This window comes from Platalea leucorodia (assembly GCF_965183815.1).
Source record: "Platalea leucorodia genome assembly, chromosome: 4".
In the NCBI taxonomy this organism is placed as follows: domain Eukaryota; kingdom Metazoa; phylum Chordata; class Aves; order Pelecaniformes; family Threskiornithidae; genus Platalea; species Platalea leucorodia.
This window is the reverse complement of record NC_138826.1, coordinates 15,929,312-15,956,364: the sequence shown is the minus strand read 5'-3', so window position 1 is coordinate 15,956,364 and position 27,053 is coordinate 15,929,312. Positions and strand designations below refer to the sequence as shown.

The following is a 27,053-nucleotide window of genomic DNA, read 5'->3' as shown; positions in this document are numbered from 1 at the left end:
ACAAGGAGATACAAAACAAAGGTATAAAGCAGAAGTTAAAGTTGTCTGCTCAAAGTCAAAATGACAGCACGGGGGAACAAACCCCAAATTCTGTGTCCCACATTGTGTTAACTTTTTAGGCACAGCTCCTCCCCAAAACAGAGAATGAAAGCAGCTGACTTGTTTAAAGAAATGGCTACCCAGCGATCTCACTGCAGCGTTAGACTGACGTGAATTCACAGCATATTGTCTACACCGCAGTATGCAGAGGCACCCGTACCTTTATGTCCTAGACCATGTGAGCCGGGTGGCCCTGCAGCCAAAGTGACTTGGTTTTCAGTCTAGAACAGGTTCAAAGTACCTGCAGAGTCACCATGGAGCAGATCAGGCAACACAGCTCCACCTCCCCGACGTGCCTCAGAGTAGCCATTTGTCCATACAGGCAGGCCTTGGTGCTTTTTCGAGCTTCCAAAGCTACCTTCATTACAGCAAGCATCATCCACCACTAGACCATGGGGCAAATTTAGTTAACTTCCAGTACACGGCGTGTTTACTTCCATATAGTGCCGTTGAAAAAACTCATTGCTGATATTAAAAAAAAAAAGCGCGAGTCTAAACACATCCCAACCTTCCATCACATCAAGCAAAAAAATTTTATAATCTTCTAAAAAAAGAATGGAAAATTACAGATTAGGCACTGCACATTATAACACTTGGCTAGCAAGCACTGCAGCCTTTTAACAGCCGCCGCCCAAGAAACAAATCCCTGCGTCCTCCTGATTTGGCTAGACCAAATTTGAATGTGGTAACACAACAGCCGCTCCTATAACATTTCAATTTAAAAGCTCACTATTAGGTTCTGCTATTACAAAATAATTCAAACTCCAAAACACCGTTTTCTTGAACTACAACAAGGAGTTACAAATGTTACTGCAAATCTCTCTCTGCTGGGTAAGGAAGAAGAGTCGGACCTGCTATGGAGACCCCCAAATGGGGTGGGTAGTCAAGCAATCAAAGAAGGAAAGATAAAGGTGTATATAGTAGCTCGCCTTCAGATACCTTGGGGCTAGCAAACATTTTGTTCCTATAGGAAATTATACAGCTCTAGATCACTGCCTATTGAGATCCACTATTCCCAGCTTTTTGCTACAGCATGAATGGCTTATTAAACCTACAACATATCTGTTTTAGTTAACTTCTTGGTGGAGAGGGGCCAGGAAAACAAAATGTACTTAAATGCTGAATTTTTTTTTTCCAGGCTGAATGCCTTTCATCCAATAAGACATTCAAAGCAGTGACCCAGCAAATGGATTGAAAAAGCAATCTTCCGTCTCAGTGCCACATTATCATTCCTATTCAGTATTCTCGGTGAGATATCTCAATCAGCTGGATGTGTGTGTAAGTGACAGCGCAGCCCATTGCTGGGTTAATTAAACATTTGACTTTAACACCCTCCCCGTCATTAAGCAAATAAAAACAGATAATTCAAACTGCACTTCATCCACGGGGTACACAACATACATGTCAAAATTAAGAGAGTCCAAGGCCCTCAGGGAGTTCTACTCGGGGAGGTAATCAGTTTAAATCTTATCTGGTTTATCAATTATTCTATTGATTAAAGCAGGGTGATTATACAAAACTCCTTCTTGCCACATGGGATACATGTCAGCAGAGCAGGACAACACAGGGAGGCTCAAAAACGATTTAAAGAAAATACAGACAGATGAATAACAGTCTATTAGTACATGCCAGCAATCCATAGATGGAAAGCCTGATTCTTCTTTTTAAGCAAGTGAATTAAGATCCTTCCAAATTAGAGTGCCAATGTTGTTATCTCATCTGCTTTAAAGTCAGATCTATATGTTGAAAGGGCAACATTTCTTCATTTTAAGCAGATGATTTCTTGCCCAGTATTTGAAACATGTTTTATTGCTGCTGGTCTTGGAACATAACAAAGACACCAAACACAAGAAATCCCAGACTTTTAAAAGGTATTATACTTATCTATCAATGATTCTCAAAAAGTGGATGGAAAGGGCATTCTCAGTACTTGAACTCTCCCACATACATACATGACATAGCCATAAGTAAAATGTTTTATTTTAACGATTAAAGTGTGACAGCTCATCTCAGACACAGAAAGATTGTGCTTTGGAGTTCTGGAGATTTTTTTGTTTTGCAGCCCTCCAAAATGCGACCTTAGCAGCTGTGGGAGCTGCCACAGCCACAGTCTCCTGATTTTCACAAGCCCTCACACAAAATCCCACCACAGCAGTCCTTACTGCAACTTCTCTCTTGCACGCAGCCACAGCACACAAAGCAATTCCAGTTACTTCTCATTTTTTGTTTCCAGGTGAAGAAAGGTTCAAAGGACCTCTGTCTCCTCCAAGGTCTGTTCATGTCCTCAGTTTGTGAGCACAGGCCCACCTCCACTGCCTTCCCCGTAACATTTTGTTTCAAGTTTCACTGTCATATCCTAAACTGGATCCTAAACTGGCCTGTACAAGACCCTGCCTTACACATACAAACCAGGGACCTTTTAAAAATGAAACACTGCAGTCTAGGAAAAAAACAACAACTGAAATTTATTTCTAAAAGTTCCCTCAAAGCAAACAATTACCAGCAGAAGAAAGATCAGCCTTAAACCAGGGACTTTCTTTTTCCGTAACATCTCCTACAACCTGTTTCGTAATGGTCAGACCATTAGCACAAACTGTTTATTAGTCATCTTATCACCTCTCCATTTTTAACCAGGACAGAGGGTATGAACCACAGCGGTCAAAACACCGACAAGCCGGAGAGCCCCGACGCCCCACCGGCCAATGCTGCTGGAGTTGCAGCCACAGACATTTTAAGAGACAAGGACAGCTAAAAAGAAGGCCCGAGGTACGTTCTTGCCCTTCACCTTCAGAAAGGGATCACACGCCACTCCGTATCGGCACTGCGTGTGCATCCAACCAGACTTCAGCCTCTTCTTTGTAGATCTCTTTTCTTCTTTGGAAGCAAACTGGAAGCCTGCATTAGCATGCTGTATTTTACTCTCACCACTAGCAATACTGAGGGTGCTATTTGTAATTGTATTCTTTTAAGAGGTTTGTTCTCTGCAGCTGTTTTCTGCTTGCAGTGTATTTTGTGTAATCAGCACATCATCATAAATACATTGGCTGTTCCCCCGAGGGAAGCTGTCACTGTTTAATTTACAGAACAACCTGGCCAATGTGAATTCTAACACTACAGCACTATGGCAAGAAGTTACCACACTCGGAAAAACAGGTTTCTATGAATTTTTATATCAAGAGCTGGTCCCAGGACAATATAGGTTCTAGAAATAGATTGTTTTTAAAAGCACTTTATACACTGGATGGAATGGATTCTTTCCCACTTACAGCTTCTTAAGGCAGCACCAAACTCACTCCCACATTATTTCAAAGGTGACAACCCCAATCCCCCCAACACGACCATCTTCACTTCTGACTTCTACCAAAAGAAGGCACTATATGTAGGTGTCTTATGCTACACACCGATTTCTTTCATATTTTTTTAAATGAAGAACAACCCAAAACATCGACACGTTAGTTGTCTTCATTTCAACAAGGGAACGTACTCTGTTGCAAGGTCAAATGTTATTACCTACATCAAAAGGTTGCTGCACAGTTTATTGCTCTGAAGATGCGACAGAAAAGCAAGGCATATTCCTGAAAGAGTGAAAACGTATGCAGCTTTATTGGCTGAATGAAGAGTTGCTTCCTTTGTTTGCTGGATATATGGTTGTATTTTGAGAGAATAAATCACAAGGATTTTTGTAGGAGGTAGGCAGAAGGCGGATGGCTGATCCTACTATATACAGACACGATTTAGAAAATTACACAGTGGTACCAAATTATACTGGCATTCATTTAAGAACTAAACATGAACCCCAAATAAACATTTGGGCATGACCAATGAGTTACTTGGATATTTCATTAGCAAGGGCTACTAGAAGCAGTCTACTTGACTACTTGGAAAGAGAGCCAAGAGGGCAGACAACCTGATTTTTTTTTTTTTTACTTTTTTATACATATATATGTGTGTGTATATGTATACACAAAAAATAAAAATGCTAAAGAGAAACAACCACTAATGTAAATAAAATCAAAACCAATTTAATGGATAAATTTGTTTGGAAATTCTCCAAATGCAACACAAAACTATTTCATACATTTAAAAAAAAAAGAATCTGCTTTCCATTTTGGGGGGCAGCAGGTTGTTAAACAAATTTCAATAAAACTGAAAATTCCCAAGTTCTGTGTATAGCAGCACTTTGCTAATTCTTGGTGGTAATTAGAAGCCCCGTTTAACATCACCAGACATGGGGCAAGTATACAAACATAATAAAAAAGAATCGTATACATCACAGCATATTGTTTATACATTTTGACAAGCATAGTTTAATTTTACTTAGTTTGCAGAGCATTCTAGTAAATTATTTTCATCTATTTGAAAAGTAACAAAATCTAAGGAACTACCAGTGAAGCAAAATAAATACCATCTTATCTCTGATATGGTTTATGAGAATGATCTACCAAACATACAGAAAGCTGAGTGGAAATGGCTGAAATTTTATGGAAAACTGAGTCATCTGGTTGTCTATAGAAGAAAGAATACAGGAAAGAGTATCTGACTGTTTTTATGCACCATGTAAGTAGTAGCAGAAGAAATAAAAAGAACCTCACCTGGCATAGTATAGTAAAGTATCTCTTCAAGCTATGAATTTTAAGATTTAGCAACTGCATTTCTACACTAAGTGTTTGGGTTTGTCCCCCTAAAATTTGCATGTGGTCACATAAATACCTGATTTCAAAGAAGAAATATTTCATTTTGTTCTTCCTATACATGTGTGCATTTAAAGTTACTCAGAACTACCTCTGCGTGTTATATTTCCCAAGAGTCACTGAATTCTGACTAACATTGATTTAAATGCTGGATGATGAAGTACTTTGCGACTTCCCTAAATTTGTGGTAAAATTCCTTATTTTAATTTTTAAATTAAAATTATTATTTCATGCGGTATTAGCTTTTTACCGCTTCTCCAGAAATGGGTAAAACCGATCTTGTGCAACTGGCTCCCCCTGAAGCACTGCCCATAGAGCCACCAAATTCAAAACGATGACCGAGCCAAGTGATTTACAGCAGACTACGCTGGCGTACAGAAATATTTATAATTGCCGCGAGGGGACTGCAGCGGAGGGCGCTTAATGCCTTCTTCATATAAAGCACTGAAGAGGAAGGTTAGACGATGGTTAGAGTATCCGGCAGAGCGCGGAAAAGTCACTAAAATGTTGTTTTAAAAGAATAGATAAATACAAATGAAGGCATTAAGCAACAAGGAGCAGCAGTTTTGTTTGGGCTCCCGAAAGGCCCCGCCGCCGGCCCCCCCCGCCCCTGCAGTTCCCGCCGGGGCCGTGAGAGGGCAGCACAGTACGCGGGATGGCCGAGCCCCCCGCCCCGCCCCGCCCCCCCCGCGCATGCGCGGTGCCGCCAGCGCCCGCCCGCACAGCCCGATTCTAATTCAATTAGTGCAGTCTGCAACTCCAGAAAAGAGTAATTCAATTAGCGCATTGTGGAGCTCTACAATACCTCCAAGCAGATGTTCACAATCCTGAGGAACCGGAGCTAGCTTTAAAAATACCTGTACGCCTTCAATGTGGCGCTGCATATGCCATTTGTCACTGCGGCTTTATACACCCTTCTGACTCCTAACAAGGGAGGAAAGCAAACTCGGATGAGTTTTGTTTCATTTTCTGAACTCATCAGCCAAACTAACGCCGCTGTGCTAAAGACCTTGCCCTCTCCGCGCCGGGAAGAGAGCATTACATAGGCACAAGATCATTAACGCAGAGGCTGAAGGAGGGGAGGCTTTTTAGCTACGATGCGCTTTAAATTCATCACCGCGCTGGGCGTACCGGGGTGGTATTTCTCAGTGACAGATACCGTCGTCTTGATACTCTGAAGAACTACTAAAAGCACAGGCAACTTTTGACAATCAATACAGGCGCAGAATAAATGCCCATTTCTAATTACTAAATTGTAATGTACTACCAAAAAAACCCCGAACCACCTCCACTGATCCACGGAGAAGGATTTCTTTGCCATCTGAAAGGAGGGAAGCGTCCCCCGTCGTTGCTGCTACCCGAGGGCTGGGATCCTGCAGCAGGACCCGAGGGCTCTCAGAGTTGGGTGGGCTTCCCAGCATCGCCCAGTAACAGCACGGGTTATGCCAGAGGCAGACGAGGCCATGAGACTTAAAGGGGATGAACCCTAAATATGTTTAACAAAGCCGTTCTCTGTCACTGGGCATTTACTTTATTAAAAAAAAAAAAAAAAAATAAAACCCCTGGTTAGGATAACCCTCATGGTCCTCCTACAGCGAAGCTCCCAAAAGTCTGAACCACAGATGGGGGCTGGAGTCAAGTGCAAAAATTATGCAATTAATTTGGCTTCATTTCTGGTCCTTCTCGTATCCCCTCTCGTGCCTTTATAATTGCTCCTGCCAGGGGGCAGGATGAGGAGAAACAGGAGAAACTGCTGCCGAACACCTCCAACAAGAAACTTTGCTTAAAAAACCAGGCGTCACGTTGTGGCAGTTCAATATTTCATAGCCAATACAAGGAATGTGCAACAACACTGCAACTTTAAATCTTTGCCTCCCGTGTCAGTCTCTCTCCTCTCATTGTAATGCCAAAGGGAACAGCAATCAGAGTGGAGATGTTCAACGTGATAGAGGTCAGGACACCAGTGGATCAACGTACCAGAAACACGACCTTGTTTATTTTTTTCCCCAGTATTATTGTTTACAGGGTGCTTTGCTCATGTACCTTGTGGTTCTTAGCTAAAAGATGAAATTACAGCCCAGGATGAAGCGCTCAGGCACACATCCAATTTGTGTTTCCATCTCAGAAAAGAAAAAGCTTCTGAGGCCCTCGGGCTGCCATTCAAACTTGGAGAGGCTGACATTTTTAACAGCATGAACCAGAGACTGGCAGAGGGAATGATCTAATGCATTTCTGACTTGTCAATCAAAGATCTCACCTCTGCTGTCTTGTAAACAGTTGGGGGCCACCTAACTACATTCATAAGCAGGGGAGCGCCTGCCGCCAGCCGGGGGGTGCTGGAGCCGCATGCTCTGGCTATTAGTCACCAAAATTATGATTCCGTTTTGGAGGCGCACCGTAAACAGCCCGCGGGCAGATTTCACACGGCCGCTGGGAGAGCGCGAGGGGGGAATACAAAGCAGGCCTGGTCGAGGGCGGCCATGTCTCCGCGCCGATGGAGCCTATTGACGGGGAACCCCACCTCTCCCCCAATTAGAGACAGAACCACGCACACCAGCAAACGTCTGCTCCAAAGCCGAACAATTTCCTTCAAATGCTTTTCTCGCAAATGCATTTCTGAGTATGCACAGCTTGCCCACCCCGAGACTTTAGCTTTAGTCCCCTGTATAACCATAAATAACGTACTGCTACTCACATTTACACTGTATTTCTCAGCAATAAAACATCAACTTTTAAGTCAAAAATGCATGAACAGGCTGAAGGAAATTTAGAGAGACAACTGTGTCTAACAATTTACTGACAATGCTTCTTTAACAAATATTCTACTTCCTAACAAGAAAATATAAACATTAGAAAAAAATAGATGTAAAAATCATTTGAGAAATGAGTTCATCTCTTCCTCATGGGTGCAACAGGCTTCCATTACTGCAAACCATTTACATCTTTCATACTCTCACCCTTCTCCAAAAGTGATCTCAGTCCAAAGAAAGGAGCTGTGTACGTCATGTCCATGCTGCACAACCTCAGGAAAGCTTCTGTTTACTTCAATTTGCCTAGAAGAGTACATCCGTGCTTTCCTCGACCGGGACAGAGCTGCCGAGACCAAGGAAGACACACCTTGCTTCTGCAAAATCAAGTAGAAGCTAGTCCATCCCCCCCTGGTGCCTAGGCTCCAGACAAAGAAGTAAAAGCATGACTCTTGTTCCAAAAAGTTCACAATCTAAACTGGAACAGATATTCATGAGGGGTGTCAATTAGGTAAAAAGGAAGAGCTGGACTGTTCTCTCTGATTACCCTGATACATAACCTCTGGCAAGACTTTTAAATTGCTCCGTAAGTCTCCTCACTTATACAACAGCTTACAGAAATAAATTCAAGGAAACACTATGGTCTTCTGCAAACCTGGAAGGATTAATACAACCGTTTCCTTGGCATACTTGACGGGTGTAATTGTAAATCAGAATTTTCAGAGAACTGCGACTATTAAAAGCAACATAAACTGAGCCTTGTGAGCATGCATGGAAAATATTTTAAAAGGGAAAGTAATTATCTTCAAATGAAAAATGTCATGAAAACAGACACCTGTTGGCACATCTGGAAACTTCCAAAGCACGGATTTCTAGGAAAAATAATATACTCTGCGTAAGGGTTTTTTTTTTCATTAAGAGAATCTACATGCAACCTAGTTTTCAGTTGCTTTTCAGAACAACAGTACAGTAAAATTTGGCATCCAAGACACTGAAAATGGAAGGGCTGGCCTTTTGCTCTTGTTAAAATATGCGCTTTGACTCCTTCCCACGGCGCCTTATAGGAGTTCATGTTCCAATTTGCTGCCATCTTCCACCATGATCTCTATGAAATTCAGTTACACGATAGACTATCAGTTGCAAAGCCCTTTGAGATAAAAGATGTTAAAAAGAACTGTTTCCAGCTCCTTATTCCCCTGCTCCTGGGTTTTGCCTTAAAACCTTTCCCACTGTGGGAGGACTGCCAAACAGAGCTGAGGAACCAGAAGATCCTGTTTTCACACAAGTGTCTCCAATAATAAAAACACACAAAGAAGAAAAATGAAGTTATCTGACATATTAACAGAATCATCTCTAAATCGACTATCTGCCAATGTTTCCCATGAGGAGTCAGCAGGGCTTTAACTGAGCTATTCAAAAAGAGCCTCTTTCCACATTTCTGTCTGAGCATCTGAAGGTAAGCATGTAAATAACTAGACAAATTCAGCAGTGACTAAGTAGCCTTCCAGATGGCATCTTCTCTTTTGCCACAAGCAAAGAACATTGATATGCTTCTCCAGTTACTTCAAGCTTGCTACGGAAAAAAGAAAATAACTTAATATGAGAAAATTTGCTGGGCTACAAGAAAGTCTTTAATGCTTTCCTGAAGATTCGTTACCAAAAAAAGCATTAAAGAACGATGAAATATTATAACATCACAGCTCCAAGCAGGCTCCAGACCACTCCCATGTAGACTTCTGCACTGGAAAATGCAGAAGCCATGCCTCTTAGAGCAGAGTTTTCTTCAAACCATGCAAGTTAATGGGGATCAAAGCCCATTGAAAAAAATGGACTGAAATATGGATGACTCATTGCTGCAGAAGCTGTTGCTGGCAATTTAGTTTCTCTCTCTATTGGCACTAAACGCATTCCTCAACACAGGAGTCAGAGTGCTGTGAAGAGTACCAGTATACCATTTTAGATGGCAAGTGGGGCAGACTTCCCCAATTCCCATAGTCACTAAATACACATAGAAACGTCTCTCAAAATCTGCAGGAATGCAAATGTCAGTGTCCTGCTACTCTCCCAAGAAGGCAGTACACGGTGAATGGTTGTGCAGCTGACTCATTTGACCCCAAATATCAATGCGCTGCATTAGCAGAAAAGTTATTGTTCATATCTATCATTAGCAAGAACATCTTGAGCTAAAAGAGGCTAATTTCCCTTCCCCTTTGTAATATATGCTCATTCCGAGTAATCAAAAATAATTCAAGTAGAAAGAAAAAAGCCCCAATTTGAGTTTATAAATTGCTTTCCATATACTGCTAAGGTTCTCTAAAACCTGAGCTTAAAGAGATCTGAGATTTATTCAACAGCAGAAAGCCCAAAAATGAAGCCCATCCGATTTAGTCAAATTATGCAAATCAGGATTAGAAGTAGGAGTCTAAATTCTGCCGGTTGTCTCCAGAGTCCTCTTAGACTAATAAAAAGTCATCTTCCCCCTCCCCCATGGAAAGCTCTGCTAAAAGCTTGCTTCAGCAAAGGAGGCCTGGCAGGACACCTTCCAGAGTCCATCAGTGCTACTGCTGGGTCAGCAAAAAGAGTTGCAGCAAAATGATGCAAGACACTTACGCCTCCCCTGAGACGGCGAGGATTATTTTCACAGTACTCTCCTAGCCCTGGGAGCAAGAAGCCAAATTCAAAATTATCTTTACGTGCTGTTCTTCAGAGGCAGGTAATGGACTTTCACCAAAATGACTGAAAATTTCAGAAAGGTTCTAGCTTATTCGTCACGTCTGGTTTTGCAACGTGCTGGTGAATAAAACTCTCTGCCACAGGTTAGGTCAGCAGCAGCATAATCCAGCAGCACAAACTTTGAAGTAAACATTCATGATACCACAAGCTCCAATGAATACGCAGTCTACAGAGATGCTCCTAAGGTCCCTCAGTCACTGCGGTTCACAAAGAACATCTCAGAGACAGAGTATCCAACATGAACATAACATCTCTGCAGCCCAGTCTCTGCTGCTCTCCTGGTTTTATCCACAAGTCATCGTAAAATGCTTGCAATGATCTTGAGGGCCTTGTCTAGGTTTCTAGATGCTCACCCAATAGCTGCCTCACTCTCTACCCACAGGAGAGTGGCTGCATTTTGTAAGATTCACTGGTCACCCAAAGCCTCTGAACAAACCTGTTCGGCAGAAAGCTTCTCATGACAGAGAAAAGCTTGAATCTAACACATTCAGAGACCAAAGAAAAAACAGGTTTCCTTTATTTGCCTTTTGATTGACAGCTTACTTGTACAATAATCTTCTGTAGTCAAAATGTCCAGACTACTGTTAACAAACCTGCAGTAAACAAATGCTGGCACCAATTATCACTATGGCAATGAACCCGCCCCCTCAGTCCTCTAAGTGGCATACAGAAAATTTAGATAGGAGGGGAATCACTGCATGAATAGCCAGATTGGAGACTGTGTGATGGATACTGTTTGCCAAATATAATTAAGTGGTATATTTTTGACACAATTGAAAGCCAATGAAAAAGATGATGGTACCAAGCCAATTTAGACAAAATAATTATATTACATCGAGGTAATGGAAATGCCCCAGTACCGAGCTGCCCTGAATCTACACAAGATGGGTTTAAATATCAGAGGAGATCTGAATGACATAGGAGAGGCATACAGCATGAGGCAGAATAAATGGAGGTAAAGCAAGCAAGGAAGTAAAGAAGGAGATGCACACGTACACAGATGGAGAGAAAAGGAGGAGTGGGGAGAGACAGAAAGTACCTGGAAAGCTGGGAGTGCGCCAGTCCCTGGGTTATACAGGCATCGCAGCGAGGGCATGCTGTCCGCCAGGCTGGAGCAGCCCAGCCACAGAGATCTGGGCATAGAGCACTGCAGAGAAAGGACAACTATGAGATGGGACTGTATGAGACAGGATGGCACAGATTACAGGAACTTTCAAGGCTTAGCCAAATGGCATCAACACAACTGCACCTGGCCTTAAAGACTGAGACATCTTTAAGAGAACACAAACCGCTGACGACTCTTTTCCTTGGGAGAAGCTTTACAGATGTCTAAGTAGCAAGAAAAAGGCACTACGGATCACAAAAGTAAATTTTCGATCAATTTTCTACACCAATATCTGAGTTTTTCCAGTAACAAAAAGTTTCTTTCCGATTAATCGGACCTCTTTCTCCATGCACAGCCACGCTCCAGGCACAACACAGAGCAAGCAATTTTGCAAGGGAAGCAGAAAAGGAAATGACAACTTTAAGTGTAATACTGGCAGGGAAAGAAAAGGTTTTGTATGTTTGGGTTTTGTCTGTAAAGGGGCTAAAAGGAAAAAAACAGCAATTCAAGGTGAATAGGAACTTGGTGACGCTTTATAAGAGTTTCATGTTTCTGCTTGCCTTGTTATTAGTTAAATAAAATACAATTATTATAATAAATTGATTCTGTTCCTCCAAACACAAATACAAAAAAGGAGCCAAAGCAGCCAATCAAGGAAAATACTAGCCATTTTGATAGTTAAAGCCATTACCTCCTGAAATATAGAGAGTTGCTTGTTCATTTTACACCACTACTATTAAATTTAGGGATGCATTATGATAGCAATTGCTTTTACCAGCTACGGAGTTTTTGATGCCATAAGCACTGCTGCATTTGTCTAATTACTGGCAAGGCAGGAAAAAACAAGTATATTTTAAATAGGCAGATAGCTGTGAAAACTGTAGGATGTGACAGATTAGATGGTAGAGATTTCAAACCCTCATACTCTTCTTTTTTGCAGTCCTCCCCCCCCCCCCCTTTTTTTTTAAAGGGGGGATGGGAGGAAATCTGAGTGGAAAGGGCAGCTGGAATGGGTATGAAATGACAGCTGCCTTTTGAGCCACCGTTTCTTGCTGCTCTTAAGAGGGCTAGAAAACCTTGCACAATCTTGCACTAAATTAGTATGTAGGAGCAACGTAACCCATCCCTGAATGAGCAGAAAGGTGATCACCAACATCCATAATCTGGTACCGTGCAGACAGCCACACAGAGATTAACGCTGTCTATCACCATGTTCTTTGCTGTACTTTGTTGCAATTTACACTGCTGTTCCACAAATAGTATTAAAAGACTGCTGGGGAACATAACCTATACAAATGTGCTTATCAGAGGTTTATGATACCTTAAAATAAATTCCTCACCTCATTTTCATTTTTAGAAAAACTCTTCACTTTACAAAAATACTGAAACTCACGAACTTGAGTACTTCATAATATTACACATCACATGAATTTGTACATAATGCCCCTCCTGAAGACAAAAAAATTACAGCTGTAGTATTATAACAAGCAACAAAAATCTGAGCCATACTTCCTTGTCTGCCGTCCTAAGCCCCTAGAAAGCAAACACTCGCACAAACAAAAACCTTCCAAATGCCAGCAATCTTTTCTTTGTAATGTAATATGTATCACTTCAGCCATTAAAAGCTGTTGTGACAATCAGCCTTAAAAAAAAAAAAAAAATTATATATGAAGTGGACATCTGTGGTTAAGCATTTCACTGATTTATTAATACATTTACTTAAAGCAAAGTTGTTTACCGCTCTCCAAGAATGTCACAGTAACAAGGGATATTAACTACAACATGGTACCTCTGATGATGCAGACCAAATTCACTAGGTAAGCATCAGTTGCTTATCATTACCCATCCTAGGATTCATAACAAAAAAAAACAAACAAAATCACCCCATGTTTATTTTGTACTTTTTTTGGCATACAGACTTTTCAAAGTCTCGCCCCAACCATTCATTCCCTCTTCTCAGGCTTTCCCATCCCTTGTGCTAGCTCAAGTTTTTGTGCTGTGATAATGAACTCAAAGAACTGATAGCCATTAAAATTAGATTGACAAGATAAAAGAGGTTACTTTAAGTATTTGTACTGACCGAAGCATGGAAAGACACAGAAGCAGGAAAAATGAGGACCACTCTGTCAGTGGAAAGGCAATCTTATGTTGCCTCAAAGTTTATGTGAGATTATGGCTCAAGTCAGAGTCACTACAAGCTGCAGGTACGACACTCCATTGTGCCAGGGCACTTACAAGGTAATGAAATGTCTTCCTCTAAAATTGCCACAATAACAAAGGAAAACATGGGAGGTCTATTCTGCAGAACTCCCTGCACCTACAGAGGATATCGTTAACTCACCCATGCACTCTCACTGCTTAGTATTATTCCAGAATTAAGAAGTATGCAGTAAAAAATTACCAACACCTTAGATGACTTCTGAATCTGCTCCAGTATATAACAAAATTTATATTACTGACACAGTTCTGTTACCTATCTTAAAAAAATGTGTGAAGTTGCACAGTGTGGGAGAAAATGTCATTCCTGTACTTGCCTTTTACCTATTGAAGGAAGCAGAGACGCTAAATTACTGTTGGTGACTGAAAGAGGCTTATTCACAAGCATGAACAAAAGGCCCCAGGTGCTTCAATAGAAACAGCTTGTGTGTACATCAGATGAGTGACCCAACAGAACAACTTCATTTACAGCCTGATCTCTGAAAAATCTCAACAGCCTCTATCCCCATCCACTGAGCCAGCCACGTGTCAAACACTCACTTTTGTACTGTCAGCTCCACAAACAAGGGACTGGCCTCAACGTTCACTGCTTGAAAGCTGACTGACAAAATCCTCTCCTGAACTCAAGTCAATCCACATTGATTCTTCAAAACAAAGATAGAGAGGCACAGCATTTGGACTACAGCCAAATGGGAATGCTGATACTGCTTGCTAAGTACTGGGCCAGGATACAGCACTCTCTCTACCTTCCTGACTCCTGATTACATTAATACTTCGGATGTCTGCACAACTTTCGGACCCAGAGACACAAAAGCTTTTCATTTATAAAAGTTAAGCATCTTTAATACACATCGAGTGGCGTAAGACAGGGAATTACTTGACAAAAACCACAATTTCTTTTTCCAACTGATTTTCAAGTCCCATTCCCTGAACTCTGGAATATATTTTCCCACTAAAGAAATACAGGGAATACAGTTTCAAACAAGACCAGCATCCTCCTTCTGACAGAGGCTGGTACCAGCTGCTCCACTGGTGATTAAAATGGGCTTGCCTTATTTTGAATTAAAATAGGCTAGAAGCATTCACAGTCACTGGCTGAGCTGAGTGGGCAGTAACCGTGAGCTGAAGGGAAGCCGTATTTTAACCTATTCAATTATTCTTGTAACTATATTGCAAAAGCATTTTTGACTACATCAGATGTTCTGCCTCTAATAGCCTACCCTCTCTTCCAATTATTCGATGTCCTAAAGACAAATCTCAATACACACTCAACGGCTAAATTTTTGCCAGTGCTAAAAATTGGTTATTTACTTTATTTGCTATTGCATTACAAGATTACACATTACCATTTCAGACTGGTTTTTTTATCAAATTTATTCTCTTCTAGTCCTTCAGCAAATACAATATACTAGGAGTAACTAACACAGTTTTAGTAAATTGTGTTACAGGTCAGAAATATATCACCTTGTCCTGTAAAACTAAGTGGCTCTACACGGGGAAAAAACAAAAGTTCTTGGACTACTACAATTTACAACGATAGTGCACAGGTGTGAAAACACAAACTCACTGTACTGAACTCACTCTAAAACAAGAACAACAACAACAAAAAATCAAAGAACAGTTTAAGGATATTTTCTTTATAAACACTTCGGAAAAATTAATTAGACAGTAGTACAGAATGACTGTCTCTAATTGTGGTGCATTTTAGCATAATAAAGTGTAATAACCTATTATCCCTGTCTGAACCCTGCACTCAACCTTATGATAACCTGTGTGCCTAAAACACCTTTGATTCACAGGCAACCTAACATATTTTTGTACATCTTCACAAGTTAGTGGCAAAGCCAAAAAGGAAACCCAATTTTTTTTCCAAGGGCTGGTTTTTGGTCAACTGTACATAATACTAATTTCAGCTGCTAACCACATCTATTTCAATCCTTTCCTAGTTCAGAATTATTTCCCTTCCAGTGCAGTGTCCAGTGCTTTATGCAGTTGAAATCTAAAGATAAACCGATAACAATTTCTACTTCTCTTGGGAGATGGGAATTAAGATCCTGTTCACCGAATATTTTCATTAAGGAGCATAAATAGAGTATGACACATGTTGACAAGAGCTGAAGAGTTTAAAAACTGAGAGAAATGGGGCTTTTTCTGGTTGGTCCAGCTGATCATAAGCCAGGGAACTGGATAAGGTTGTACAAAGAAAAACAGAAACACAAGTTGTAACTATTACAAAAACCAGGACAAGAGGGGAAAAGAAGTGGTAGAAATTCTACCACCCAAACTGGAGCAGATAAAACATCAGGGATGCTCTGAAGAGTATTAAAACTATGTACACCAGACCTGAGCTTGATATGAAGAGACAGATCTTTCCCCACCTTTTTTTTTTCATCACTTTAAAAAGCAAATATGGGATGGATGGCAAGTACAATTCTCCCTGAAAGTCTCTTTTCCAGTACTGTTCCCTGCATGCTCTCTAAAATCTAATTCTCAGGAAATGTGTCTTAGGAATTTTGATCCTTTACGATGCTTTATCAAACACATGCTCAGATGTTACTAGGATTCCTAATAGTCACAATTATTTTTATGATATAACACAACAAATGGGAGAACAAACCCCAATACTTTTCAATCCCACTCAGTTCCTCTTATACTTTTTTGGCCACATATTTAACTAAGCCAATGCCAAAAATATAACACACATCACTTTCACGTTGTGTCCAATGCGCGCTATTCCTGTCACCGCAGAATGTAATACATTGTACGAAACGTATCAGATAAGGCAGCTGCTATTTACATTACAAATGTTGGTCTCATGAAACTTAATAACAATTCCAGAAATTTACCTCTGGCTAAAGAGTGATTTTCGTTCCTTTGTTTGGTCTACTTTTCATCCTTTCAACCTCTCACATCTACATAAAAATGAAAAGGTATCACTTATTTTTCCCTCTACTGTTCAGAGAGGTGTTCTCTTTGATTAAATATATATGACATAGGTATTAAAAAAAGAAAGTAAATTCCCAGTGCACCTTGTGCACTTTCACAATTAAAAATCCTGCCATACATATTTCATTTTTCAGCTTGGGTAGCACTTGATCATATAGGCTTCTTATCTGAGAAAAAGGTATATGATACAACTTCAAAAAAACCTGCAAAAACTGAATGAGAATATTCTTTTTTTTTTAGTAGTTTTTTGTGGGGCTTTGTTTTTTTCTTTTCTTCCCCCCCCATCCCAACAGTGGATACAAGGCATACTAAATACGTAATTACATGAGAGAGCCACCCAGCTGCCAAAGGAGCCATTCCAGTGAATTGTGTAAATAATATGCCTTTAAAAACCCTAACATACAAATACAGATTTACCAGTTATGGAGCAGTTATATACCTGAGAGACAAGAATACCCATTTAAAAAAAAAATCCTGCCTAATTAGGAACATACCAAAGAGACTAGCATGGCTCAGAGCAAATTAATACTTTTATAACTTTCTCCAAAAGTTTTTGTCTGTTTTCATTTGAAAATAAGGAAAATGTTATAACCTGTAAGTCTTAATTAAGCCAAAAACAATGGCCAAAACCCATACAGTTAGAATTTACATCTCCTTACACCCCAGACCACTGTGCCCTGCACTTAAAACAAGATAATTCTGACTTTCTTTTCTTTGTCACTGGCAGTTTTTCTTGAAAGTGTTTCCACGTTAAGAGGATGAATGTATAAAATAAAGAGGCAACTACAGTCCTCCTCAGAGTGTGACCATGAGAAGGATCTCCCAGGGTTCAACTAGCCCATGAACTGGGCACATATTGCACCAGACTCATGAAGGGCAACACGCAGTTGCTGTCATAACCAGTGCTTTTCACAATTTCTCAGCTTCTACTGTGTTCAGACACGTCGGTCACATTTCCACAAGCATGTATGGGGACGATTAAAAGTGGTTTGTGCTCCCATCTTGCTATAACAAAAGTAACTGAGCTGTCTCATTAAAGACCCTTGAAGCATTTTCACGAACTGCAAATCAAGCAACCCAATACCTCACTGACGGAAAGCTGAGAATATGTTCCTGGGACAACTGTAGGATCTGTCTTCAAAATAATTAGGTCTCACAAACCAGAGGCTGAAACACACTACCAGGGTTCAATTATAACACTCTTCCTAGATTCCAAACGTAGGAAATACTGGACTTCTTACCCCGGTACAGATCACCGACTTCAGTGCAGTGGCTTCCCCTTCGCTCTGTGGCTCAGGGGGTTACTACATTCTGCAAGCTTTGCTGCGCACACAGAGCGCAAACTGCTGTAAATGACTCCTTTTCCTTCAGCCTCCCACTTTTCATGTAATTGCTCAGTAAATTTTCCTTAACATACATATTATGCAAACTCTTCTCTAATCTTCTGGTAACTCCCTAGCTTACAGTAACTTTTTACAAGAGATTCCAGTTCACTAACTACTCTTAAAGATAAGGGACATAGAAAAGGGTTTACATATTCAGATTATCCAAATAATTTCTTACCTGCGTTGGATCCAGGAGGAATAAATCACAGCTTTTAGGTAAATGTTTTCCCCAAAGAGCGGTTACTGGAGTTCAGCCTCCGGGATTTCAGATCAACAGAAGTTACACGCCCCAGAAAAGGGCCAACTTCCCATCTATAAGGCGTACAAGATCCTCAACTGCCAAGCACTTGAGGGAACTTGTGTAGATCATATCTGAACTAGACAACACTAATGTTTTCATAATTACAGCTCTTTAATCCATGAAGCTGATAAATCTAAACCAGTGCACCTGCACAGCTTTAAATTCAGATGCCATACCCTTCTTTAAGGAGTATAACATGCAGAGACTTGTGTGTGCTTCTTTAAGCAACACCAAAGATGGTGTTGTTAAAAGCAAGCCCTACCCAAACTTACTAAAAGCAATCTCACCAAAGCCTAAAGCATGAAACTATCTGAAGGCTTAAAATTGAGATCTTACAAGACCAAGAGCATTAGGCTCTTTCGTAAGCAAGAAAACACCATTGCTATTAAGCTCCATCATGTCCAAAGCCTGATTTTGCAGCAATTCCAAACAATTTAAAATCTTATTATGCCATAGGAGATAAATCTAATTTTTTGCCATAGGCATTCTGCGTAAGTTTGGGCAGAGTAACACGGCATCTCAGTTCTGCATCCGCACAGCAAGGAGAACAGAACTGCCCTGCTTGAGAGAGGTGTCAGAAACTGTGTCCTTAATTACGAAGCTCTGACATATAAACAACAAAAACTCAAACAACAGGGAGCCAAGAAGAGAATGGTGAATCATCACCTTTAAAATAAAAGGCAGAAAGAGCAATACACCAACTGCCTAACCATCACCGAACCTCAACAACTATAAGGCTTTAAAAAAATACCCAACCCTACTCTAAGAAATGGGTTGAAACCTCTTCAGCTTGGGACACTTCCACAACTTCGGTCTAGATTTCCATCACACAAACTGCAGAGAACAAACCTACATTGGTGGAAAGATTAAATGGAGGTTTCATTACATTTTCCCTCATCTCTAGTTTTATTTAATTCCATAAAATCTCTCAGAATTATTGTTATGTTATGCACCTAGCACACAAAAGTGTTTCAAGGATAACTGATACGTCTGCATAGCACTTTGCATTCTCAGAGTACTATATGAGTGCCAAGTATTAATAATGAACTGCAGAAAGAAAGCTTATTTCTACTTTCCACCCAAGGAATTAGTATCAAGCACATGGATCCACTGAAAATAGAATACGTGTTTTAGAAGTTAAGGGGGAGATGCTAAATGACAAAATTATAAAACCAAAATGTTTCCAGAATCATTGCATTTTTCTCCTAGGAAAGTGCAATTCTAGTGGAAGAATCCTGTTTTCACCACAGTCCTGGTTTTTACACTCTTTTTTCCAGCTGACTTGACTGAAGTGCAGACCATTAATATCTGAAGTGCCTTGTTTTGATTACACTGGCCTTTCCTGGTACCAATCTAGTTAAGGTAGCACCAAGAATTTCCAGCATAAAACATATTTACAGGTCTATAACTTGGCTCTAAAAATTCTACTCCAAAAGACAGTGGGAGGCAGAAAGGCTCAGATGAGTGCATTATATTACATATCCTATGTGATGCATACTTGCTCACAATGGTATGCGAAGGGGAGGGATTAGCTTCAACTCTGAATTACCATGTTTCACGAGCCACCTAAGATGATACTTTTAACTCCCCCATTTATGTAATCAAAATAATGTTTTGTAAGTGTTTCAGCTAATTAAGAGCTCAATTTGCCCAATTTCACAGCTTGGCTTAAATCATAGATGGTGTCAATATAATATAGGAATTGGAATGTCATGTCTATTGATCATATTCATATACAAACATTCCCCCGTTCCTCCCCTCAGAAGTCAATTGCAGCTTGTCTTCAAAGGGTCAAAACCTAGGTGATGGGATGTTACAGACTGCGAGCAGCACAACGCTGCCATTCAAAGAAAGGCTTAAATGAAGATCAAGGCTGAATAAATTAACTGCAGATGTTTGCCTTTTTGTAAAAGATAAACTCACAGGAAACAGCTAAAGAGAGCTTTGTAGGTTACTTAAAATGCTGTTCTTAAAGCAACACATATTTCTGGCCATTGGTATTGTATTTCCTCTGGCCCACATAGGAACACAATACAGCTCTCCACTGCAGCACAGCAACGTTAAATATAAAAACCTGCCATTAAAGGGCAGAGGGTAACAGCATCAGTGTGGGCGACCCATGCTCAGGTAGTGTTCAACTATTATCTCCAGTTTAAGTAGGCTGAAAATACACAAATCCAGCCAGCACTGTTTTTAGATAAAATTGTCAGTTTTATGGATATTTATAGTATGTGTCCAGTCTTGCAGAACTCCATCTTCCTCCACCTCATCTGTAATATAAACTGCTTTTAGCCCACATTAATACAATGTGTTACTGGGATACTTCTCACATTCTGTATAAGCCAGGCAGCAGATCAATACTGAGCTATGCTGAGGAAAAAAGAAAAAAAAATCATTACGTTAGGTTCCTGTTAAAAACACAGACACCAGGAAGATAAACCTGATGCACAGACACCACTCCATCTGGATGCATATGTAGATTACTGCTTTTAAATACATCAAAAGTGGCTTTCTTTCCAATATATGGTTTTAAAGAATCCTACAGGTAGGCCCTTTGGTATATATCCTACACCAAATCAGTCTCACCTCAAGAAAACTCTGCTTCTCATGAGAGCTCTTTCTTCTGACCAAAAGTTTCCATGCTTTATATCAACTCCCTTACCCATATATTTCCTGTGGTGAAATCACAGCACTGAAACTGGAATAGCAAAGCTATTTCCATGACAGCATCTGCTGATGACACAAGCTCAGGTTTATAACTTTTCCTTGGATCAAGGAAGAGTAAGGAGATTTAGGATAAAGACTTTAGAACCAATAACAGTAAACTAAAAATCAAAAGGAAAGCAGCCACACGGAAAAATATTTTTAAACAGTGTAAGTTCTACTATGTGAGGTTGCCTAACGTGAAAGTCTCCTTGGAAAATTCACTAACTGAGCATTTTGGGGTTTTTTCCCCTCAATATTTTTCAGAGTCAAAAAAGCATATATCCTGTCTCTATCAGAGCATTGGTAATATAACATAGCAAGAACAGATGCAGGTCTGTTTGCCTCAGAAGTAAAACAGCCACACAATCCTCTTCCTATTGTTCTCCCAGCCTACCACATAAGAAACAGAAACTGATGCCATGCCCCATAGGTCAACAAACTTGAGCTCTGTGAGACGATAATTGCAGAGCTGAGATTCCTCTGAGACACCTTGCCTCCAGCTCAGCAAAGTTTAAATCAAGAAAACATCAGCTTCGATGTCCCAGCTGACCTTCACTAGTGTGGCCTTGGAGAGAGAGAGAGAGAAATGGAGAGAAGCTCCAAAGTACACTTCACCTTTGCAACACATTGCTCATCCAAAGAAATGGTTTGCAAATGTAATACAGGACTCAATGGCCATCTTCTCTTAGGTGTTCAAGCTCTTCTCAGTTGCACCAAAGTCAGCGTAAGCTGACAGCAGTAAGCAACTTCCACAAACAAGTTACTACTTACTACTTGTAAGGTACTGAGACAAGACTGGAGAGAATCAAAGCCATCCTGTTAGCACCTGCAGTGAAACTCGTGTGTGTTAAGGGGGTTTGCTGCTGTAGTTTTTAATTCTCTCCCACTCCCCTCAGGTGACTTGGCTCTTTGTTTCTGTTGGGATTACAGTACCATACATCCCTTCACCACCATGTTTCATCATTTCACAACTCCAGTTGCCACGACAACAGGATGCAGCTTATCTGTGCCGTTTTCATATTTCCAGTTTTTGTTGCCATAACAACACAATCATTCTGGCTTTCTACAAAAACAGCAACTTTAAGCCACATAGTTTCAAGGACGCAGGATTCATCATACATGTATCTTCATGAGAGAAGAGATTTGTACAGGCAATTTGTAAATTAAGCTATTTTTTCTGAAGGGGGATTTTTCACTCACAAAAGTGAAAAGCTGACAGCAATTGCTAGAGGCAGACTGCTGAGACATCTAAAGCCTGGCCTTTAATAACAGCCAGAGTAATATAGCACTAGGCCACTTCCGAGTGGGGACTCCCCACAGTGTCAGATTGTGTCAAACTGCACAATTGTTATGTGATGTGAGTAAGTGTCCATACTTGTTTCACCCAGGCAGATCTGAATTAGACGCTAGATGCAACTCTCTTGAGTTTTAACCCAGTGGCCTCCCCATTATTACCAGCACCACCACCATGCAGCTTTGTGTTTGAAGGCCCATTTTAATTCTGTAATTCGAGCTGTTGTTGCAGATTTCTTTTCAGACTCTGACCCTTTTCGCTTTCAGGTGACTGCATTTTGAACTTTTATTTACAGAAAGTGCACATTCATAAGACTGGTGAGAAAATGTTACACAAACACAGCATGCATAAACACAAAACAGTGATGGCTATGAGGGGTATCAGCTAACATGGCACCGTAACTTCGTTACACCCTCATTTATGTATTTCACTAATGAGACAAGCACAGGTGTCCAACACGGTCCCTCACATGAGATGAATAACAATAATACAGTCCAACCTGCTTTAGCCATGCTTGGTATCCAGAAGATATAAGTTGGAATCCATCTTTTGGCATGTGTATTCGGGGCTAGGAGAGAATAGACATAAAGAGAGACCTCCTTTTACACTGGGACCTAGCTAACCTAAGTCTAAATTCTGGAGCACTTTAAATAATGCAGAATTTTTTAAGCCACGTATGAAGGTTTAGTCCCCAAATTAGTTCTTATTTACTCTTCTGATATCAGCTGCCTTAAGACCACTTTTCTAATAAAGCCACCACCATTTTTACGATTTCCACCATTTTACATTTCAACTCAGTATATATAGGTATTTATTTAAAATTTCCACACAAATCCACTCGGATATGCACAGCCTCTGTGGTGGGTGCAGTAGCACAGACTAATGGTCATTAATGCTTTCACCACTACATAAAGCTAGATGGTGTCAAAACAGCAGCAGTCAAGCTATGAGAGTGTTTTTACAGTCACCATCCTCAACACAGTCAGACCAGACATTGGACAACATGAAAAGATTAAGGAAAATCCCTGAAGAGGTGCAGCCTTAATACCGGGGTAACAAGAAACTATACTCACACACAGACATAAATTATGCCTCAAAATGATAGACAAATATAATCTTCTCCCCATTTATTGTTTTCATGCTTTATTGGGTTGACAAAAAGACAAGACATCCCATTGCTCTGGAAGCACAAAACATGTATAGCATAACTTACAGCTAGAAAAGAGTATGCAACAAAAAAATGAAACACTGCCTGTCACAACATTCATTTGCAGTTCGAAGATATTCTCACAATCAAGTGGATTCAACTGCTCCCCCTCCCTCCCAAAAAAGGAGATGCTTAGAAATCAAAACCACATCTAAGCAACAGGACCAGACGGGATATCCACAGACACCAAGTCCAGAGATCTTTCTTACTCCTGGAAACTACTTCACAATCCCTTTCTTAATTCACTGTATTTCCCCTCCAAACCAGCAGCTGTGTGCCCCTACCGCTCCTTCTGGAAGGCTGGAAACATCTTTCTCATTTTCAGAATGGCTCTGTTCAAGGTGAGTTTATCCCCATTTGTTCTTGTGTCAGCACAATATTTAGTTTGTACGATCTGTGTCCACCTTGGTACTTGTAATGCTAAAAAATACAATTGGTTGGAGAGGAAAAACGTGTCACCACTGAATGACGAACCTTCACAGCTATGGTGGGGAGGGAGACCGGCCTTGGAATTCGAAATTAAATCAAGAACTAGAACAGACTAAAATGTTGCCTCTAAAGAGAAGTACATATACAGGATTTTACAATATACTTTGAACATTAGTTATTTTTGCTTCTCTCCAGTTTGAATTGAAATCCTCCTAAATCTTTCAAAGCAGTAGTAAGATTATGCCCTGGTGTCCTAGCCAGTAATCTCAGTTAAACATGAATTCTAATAACCACCATTGTGCTGATAAATTAAAGTCATGTATATCTGGTTACTGCATTCACCTGCTGAGTTTGGACTTGCAATGCTTAACACATTAACAAACTATGTTTTAGGGGACTTCTCACACAGCTAGAAGCATCATGCTCCAAGACCTAATCCTTACTTCAGCACTAACTTCATGGGTGGTTAGTCCCCCTACTACTGTAAAATGAGGACAACACTCATTTAACCCACCTCACAGGTTTGCTGAGAGGAACTGCTGACATTTCTACGTGCTTTGAAAATGGAAGAAACTATATGAAGTGCTACGTATCTAGCAAAAACACTACAGAAACCTACATTTTACTACTGGCTCAAGTGTTTCAGTTGCTTTTTCAAAGCAGCACAGCTCAGTATACCTATCAAGGAAAAAAAAAAAAAAAACACCTTTCATAAACAAGCAGAAATAACGACCTTTTGAAATCACAGTGTCAGGAGTAAAGAGACCTGAATACCAGTCTCGGATCTGCCCAGATTCACACAACAAATATGTGAAAAATGACTTCATTTCTTTCTGTTTCTGTCACCTAACCTACAAATTAAAGGATAACAGTGAAGCTTTCTCTTAGGACCTGCAGGCTGATTAGCGTTTGTAAAGCCCATCAGTCCAGAGTAGTTTAAGTAATTGATTTACGACACTGATTTAAATCATTTAATTTGAAGACCCTGGTCCTGCAAATATGTAAGTGTATTAATAGATCTATTGCCATCAACAGGATCGCTCTCACGCAGAAGTGTTTCCAATATCAAAGGTAACACTGTATTTCTATTTAGACAACTCTTACCAACACAAGTTCTTTGCAACTTCAAAACAAAGTTCCTTATTATCAATAAAAGTAATCAGGACTTTCGGCAGATTAGCAGCTACTGTGAACTTGATTTATTTTTCAATGCTGACAAGTTAAACATACAAATAGGAAAAACTAAAACCCATCACCCATCCCCCAGCACCATACTTGCAAAATCCCCTCAGCGAAGTATGTCTCCTCTACATTTGACAAGCCTACCCTCATCTAAGAGGAAAATAAACTATATAGAAGAGAAGCAAATTTTACCAGTACAAGATATGTCATTACCCTCGTACTGCTGCTTATACCAGTAAAGTGGGATATTTGCACAAGTGAGCCCCGATTCATACCAACTGCAAGCACTGATAGAAAAGCATAATTTAATTAAAATCTCTGGAGCTCTCACAAGCATTTAAAGCACACAGACTCACCACTGGCTAAACTTTTACAACCAGTCTCCTAAATCTGAAATTTCTGTGGTTCTCCTAGGCACACTGTGAATGACCCCCAGGAATGTCTCCTTCAGCAAAGACAAGCAATTAAGTAAGTACATCTGGTTAAAACTTTCCAAATTTCAGTGTCTGAAATTACAGAATAGGAACTCATACATGTTTGGTAACCTAAAAAAATCAAAGAAAATTGCCCCTCTTCCCCCAACCTTTAAAAGGTCTGGGACACAGGCAACTGCCTTGTTTGAAAGCTGTACTATTTTATTAATCATCACTAAAATCCTCCATGATTATGATCTGTTCAAGGCAATTCTATCAGCAATACAATTAATTGCCCAGCAAGATCTACTCATTTTTGTCTTTTCATGAGCACACACCATTTATGCTCATGGTTCAATATAATTCATAAGCGTAGTATTTTCCCTTAGCATCTGCTCCAGCGTTTTCCATGACGAGAAGTCAGACTGCTGGGGCAATTTTCCTCTCTCTTTCAATAGCCACCTCAAAAAGTAACTCTGAAAGCACTCTAACCACTCATTTCTATCATACTATTCTGTGAATATTTCACATTTTTATCTAGGTGAGTGACTAATTTGTAATACAACCCTGACAACTTCCTCTTCCAAGACATTCACATTTATTATTGAGGACTTGTTTTAAAAATGAGCCTTCCATCACCGCAGATGGCTTATTCTATAACCATCAGTGACTTATTCACAGTTCTGAAATGCAATTTTACCTTGTATGAAATGCCTGCTTTCTCTTTCGCCTTTTTGGTGGCCACAGAACTTATCATCTATATACTACCCATATATTAAATTATATTATTATATATATTGCAATTGTCTATAAACCCATGGGCCAGAATAGCTTGTTTAGCTCATCTTTTTTTCTGCAACCCCAACTTTTTTCCTTTAGTAATCTACTCTTCCATTTTTAATCCATTTGATTCCTGCAGTCCCTAGCCAGGCCCAGAACAACAGAATGATTTCTGAGAACAAGTCAGTAATTTAAAATTCAGTGGTACCCTCTTCCCTTCCCTACAAAGGCTGATTTTTAGAGGACATTTAATTACAGGCCTGAGTTCCTATTTTCTAAGCCTAAACACAACCCCTGAAGGCTTACAATATTTAAGTCACAGCTGGAGCTGTGGTTACTATACAGTTTAAATATCAGCCTCTTTACTGTGCAATTTGTTTTGAAAATCAAATCAGATGCCGTGTCATAAACAAGTGCTAATTAAGTACTGAGCGGAAATTGGGCTTTTTTGTGCAAGAAGGGTTCTTAAATATCTGCATCTTCACTTCCATGAGAAAGGATAAATATGTCAAGAGTGATAATTATAAAAGGAAACCTACTATGGTACTTGCAAGGCAGTACTGCTGCTTCTCCATTTCATCTGCTTCCACATAAGAAGAAATGGAGGGGGGGAAAGTTGAGACCTGTATGAAATACATATGTACTAAGGATCTTATGAATCTGCTCATCTAACCCATAATGCTTCCTTTTCCCTTGGAGAGGACATTCACTCTGGGTTTCCATCACATAGGATTTAAACAGGCAAGCTAAACCCATCTCTCTCTGTCACTGCAAAGCAACAGTGAAGCTACTTATATTTTCATTCCTTTTAAGTTATG

The 27,053-nt window shown here is 40.1% G+C and overlaps 1 protein-coding gene across 16 annotated transcripts in view; it reads right to left on the bottom strand.

The window, feature by feature from the left end:
- The window catches only part of BTRC (beta-transducin repeat containing E3 ubiquitin protein ligase), a 118,363-nt gene that overhangs the window by 78,608 nt on the left and 12,702 nt on the right, over positions 1-27,053 (bottom strand). For 3 of the 16 annotated variants that reach the window (XM_082309077.1, XM_082309065.1, XM_082309075.1), the window contains exons 2-3: positions 26,775-26,858; positions 11,310-11,417 (exon numbers count right to left, since the gene is read on the bottom strand). The exons of 4 other annotated variants lie outside the window; for them this stretch is intronic. In XM_082309077.1, the coding sequence (XP_082165203.1) occupies positions 11,310-11,417; positions 26,775-26,858 (192 nt within the window). Of the gene's footprint in view, positions 1-7,747; positions 7,857-11,309; positions 11,418-20,554; positions 20,567-22,723; positions 22,793-26,774; positions 26,859-27,053 lie in introns of those variants that run through there. 9 more of the 16 variants (XM_082309078.1, XM_082309068.1, XM_082309070.1 and 6 more) reach the window with 6 other exon arrangements.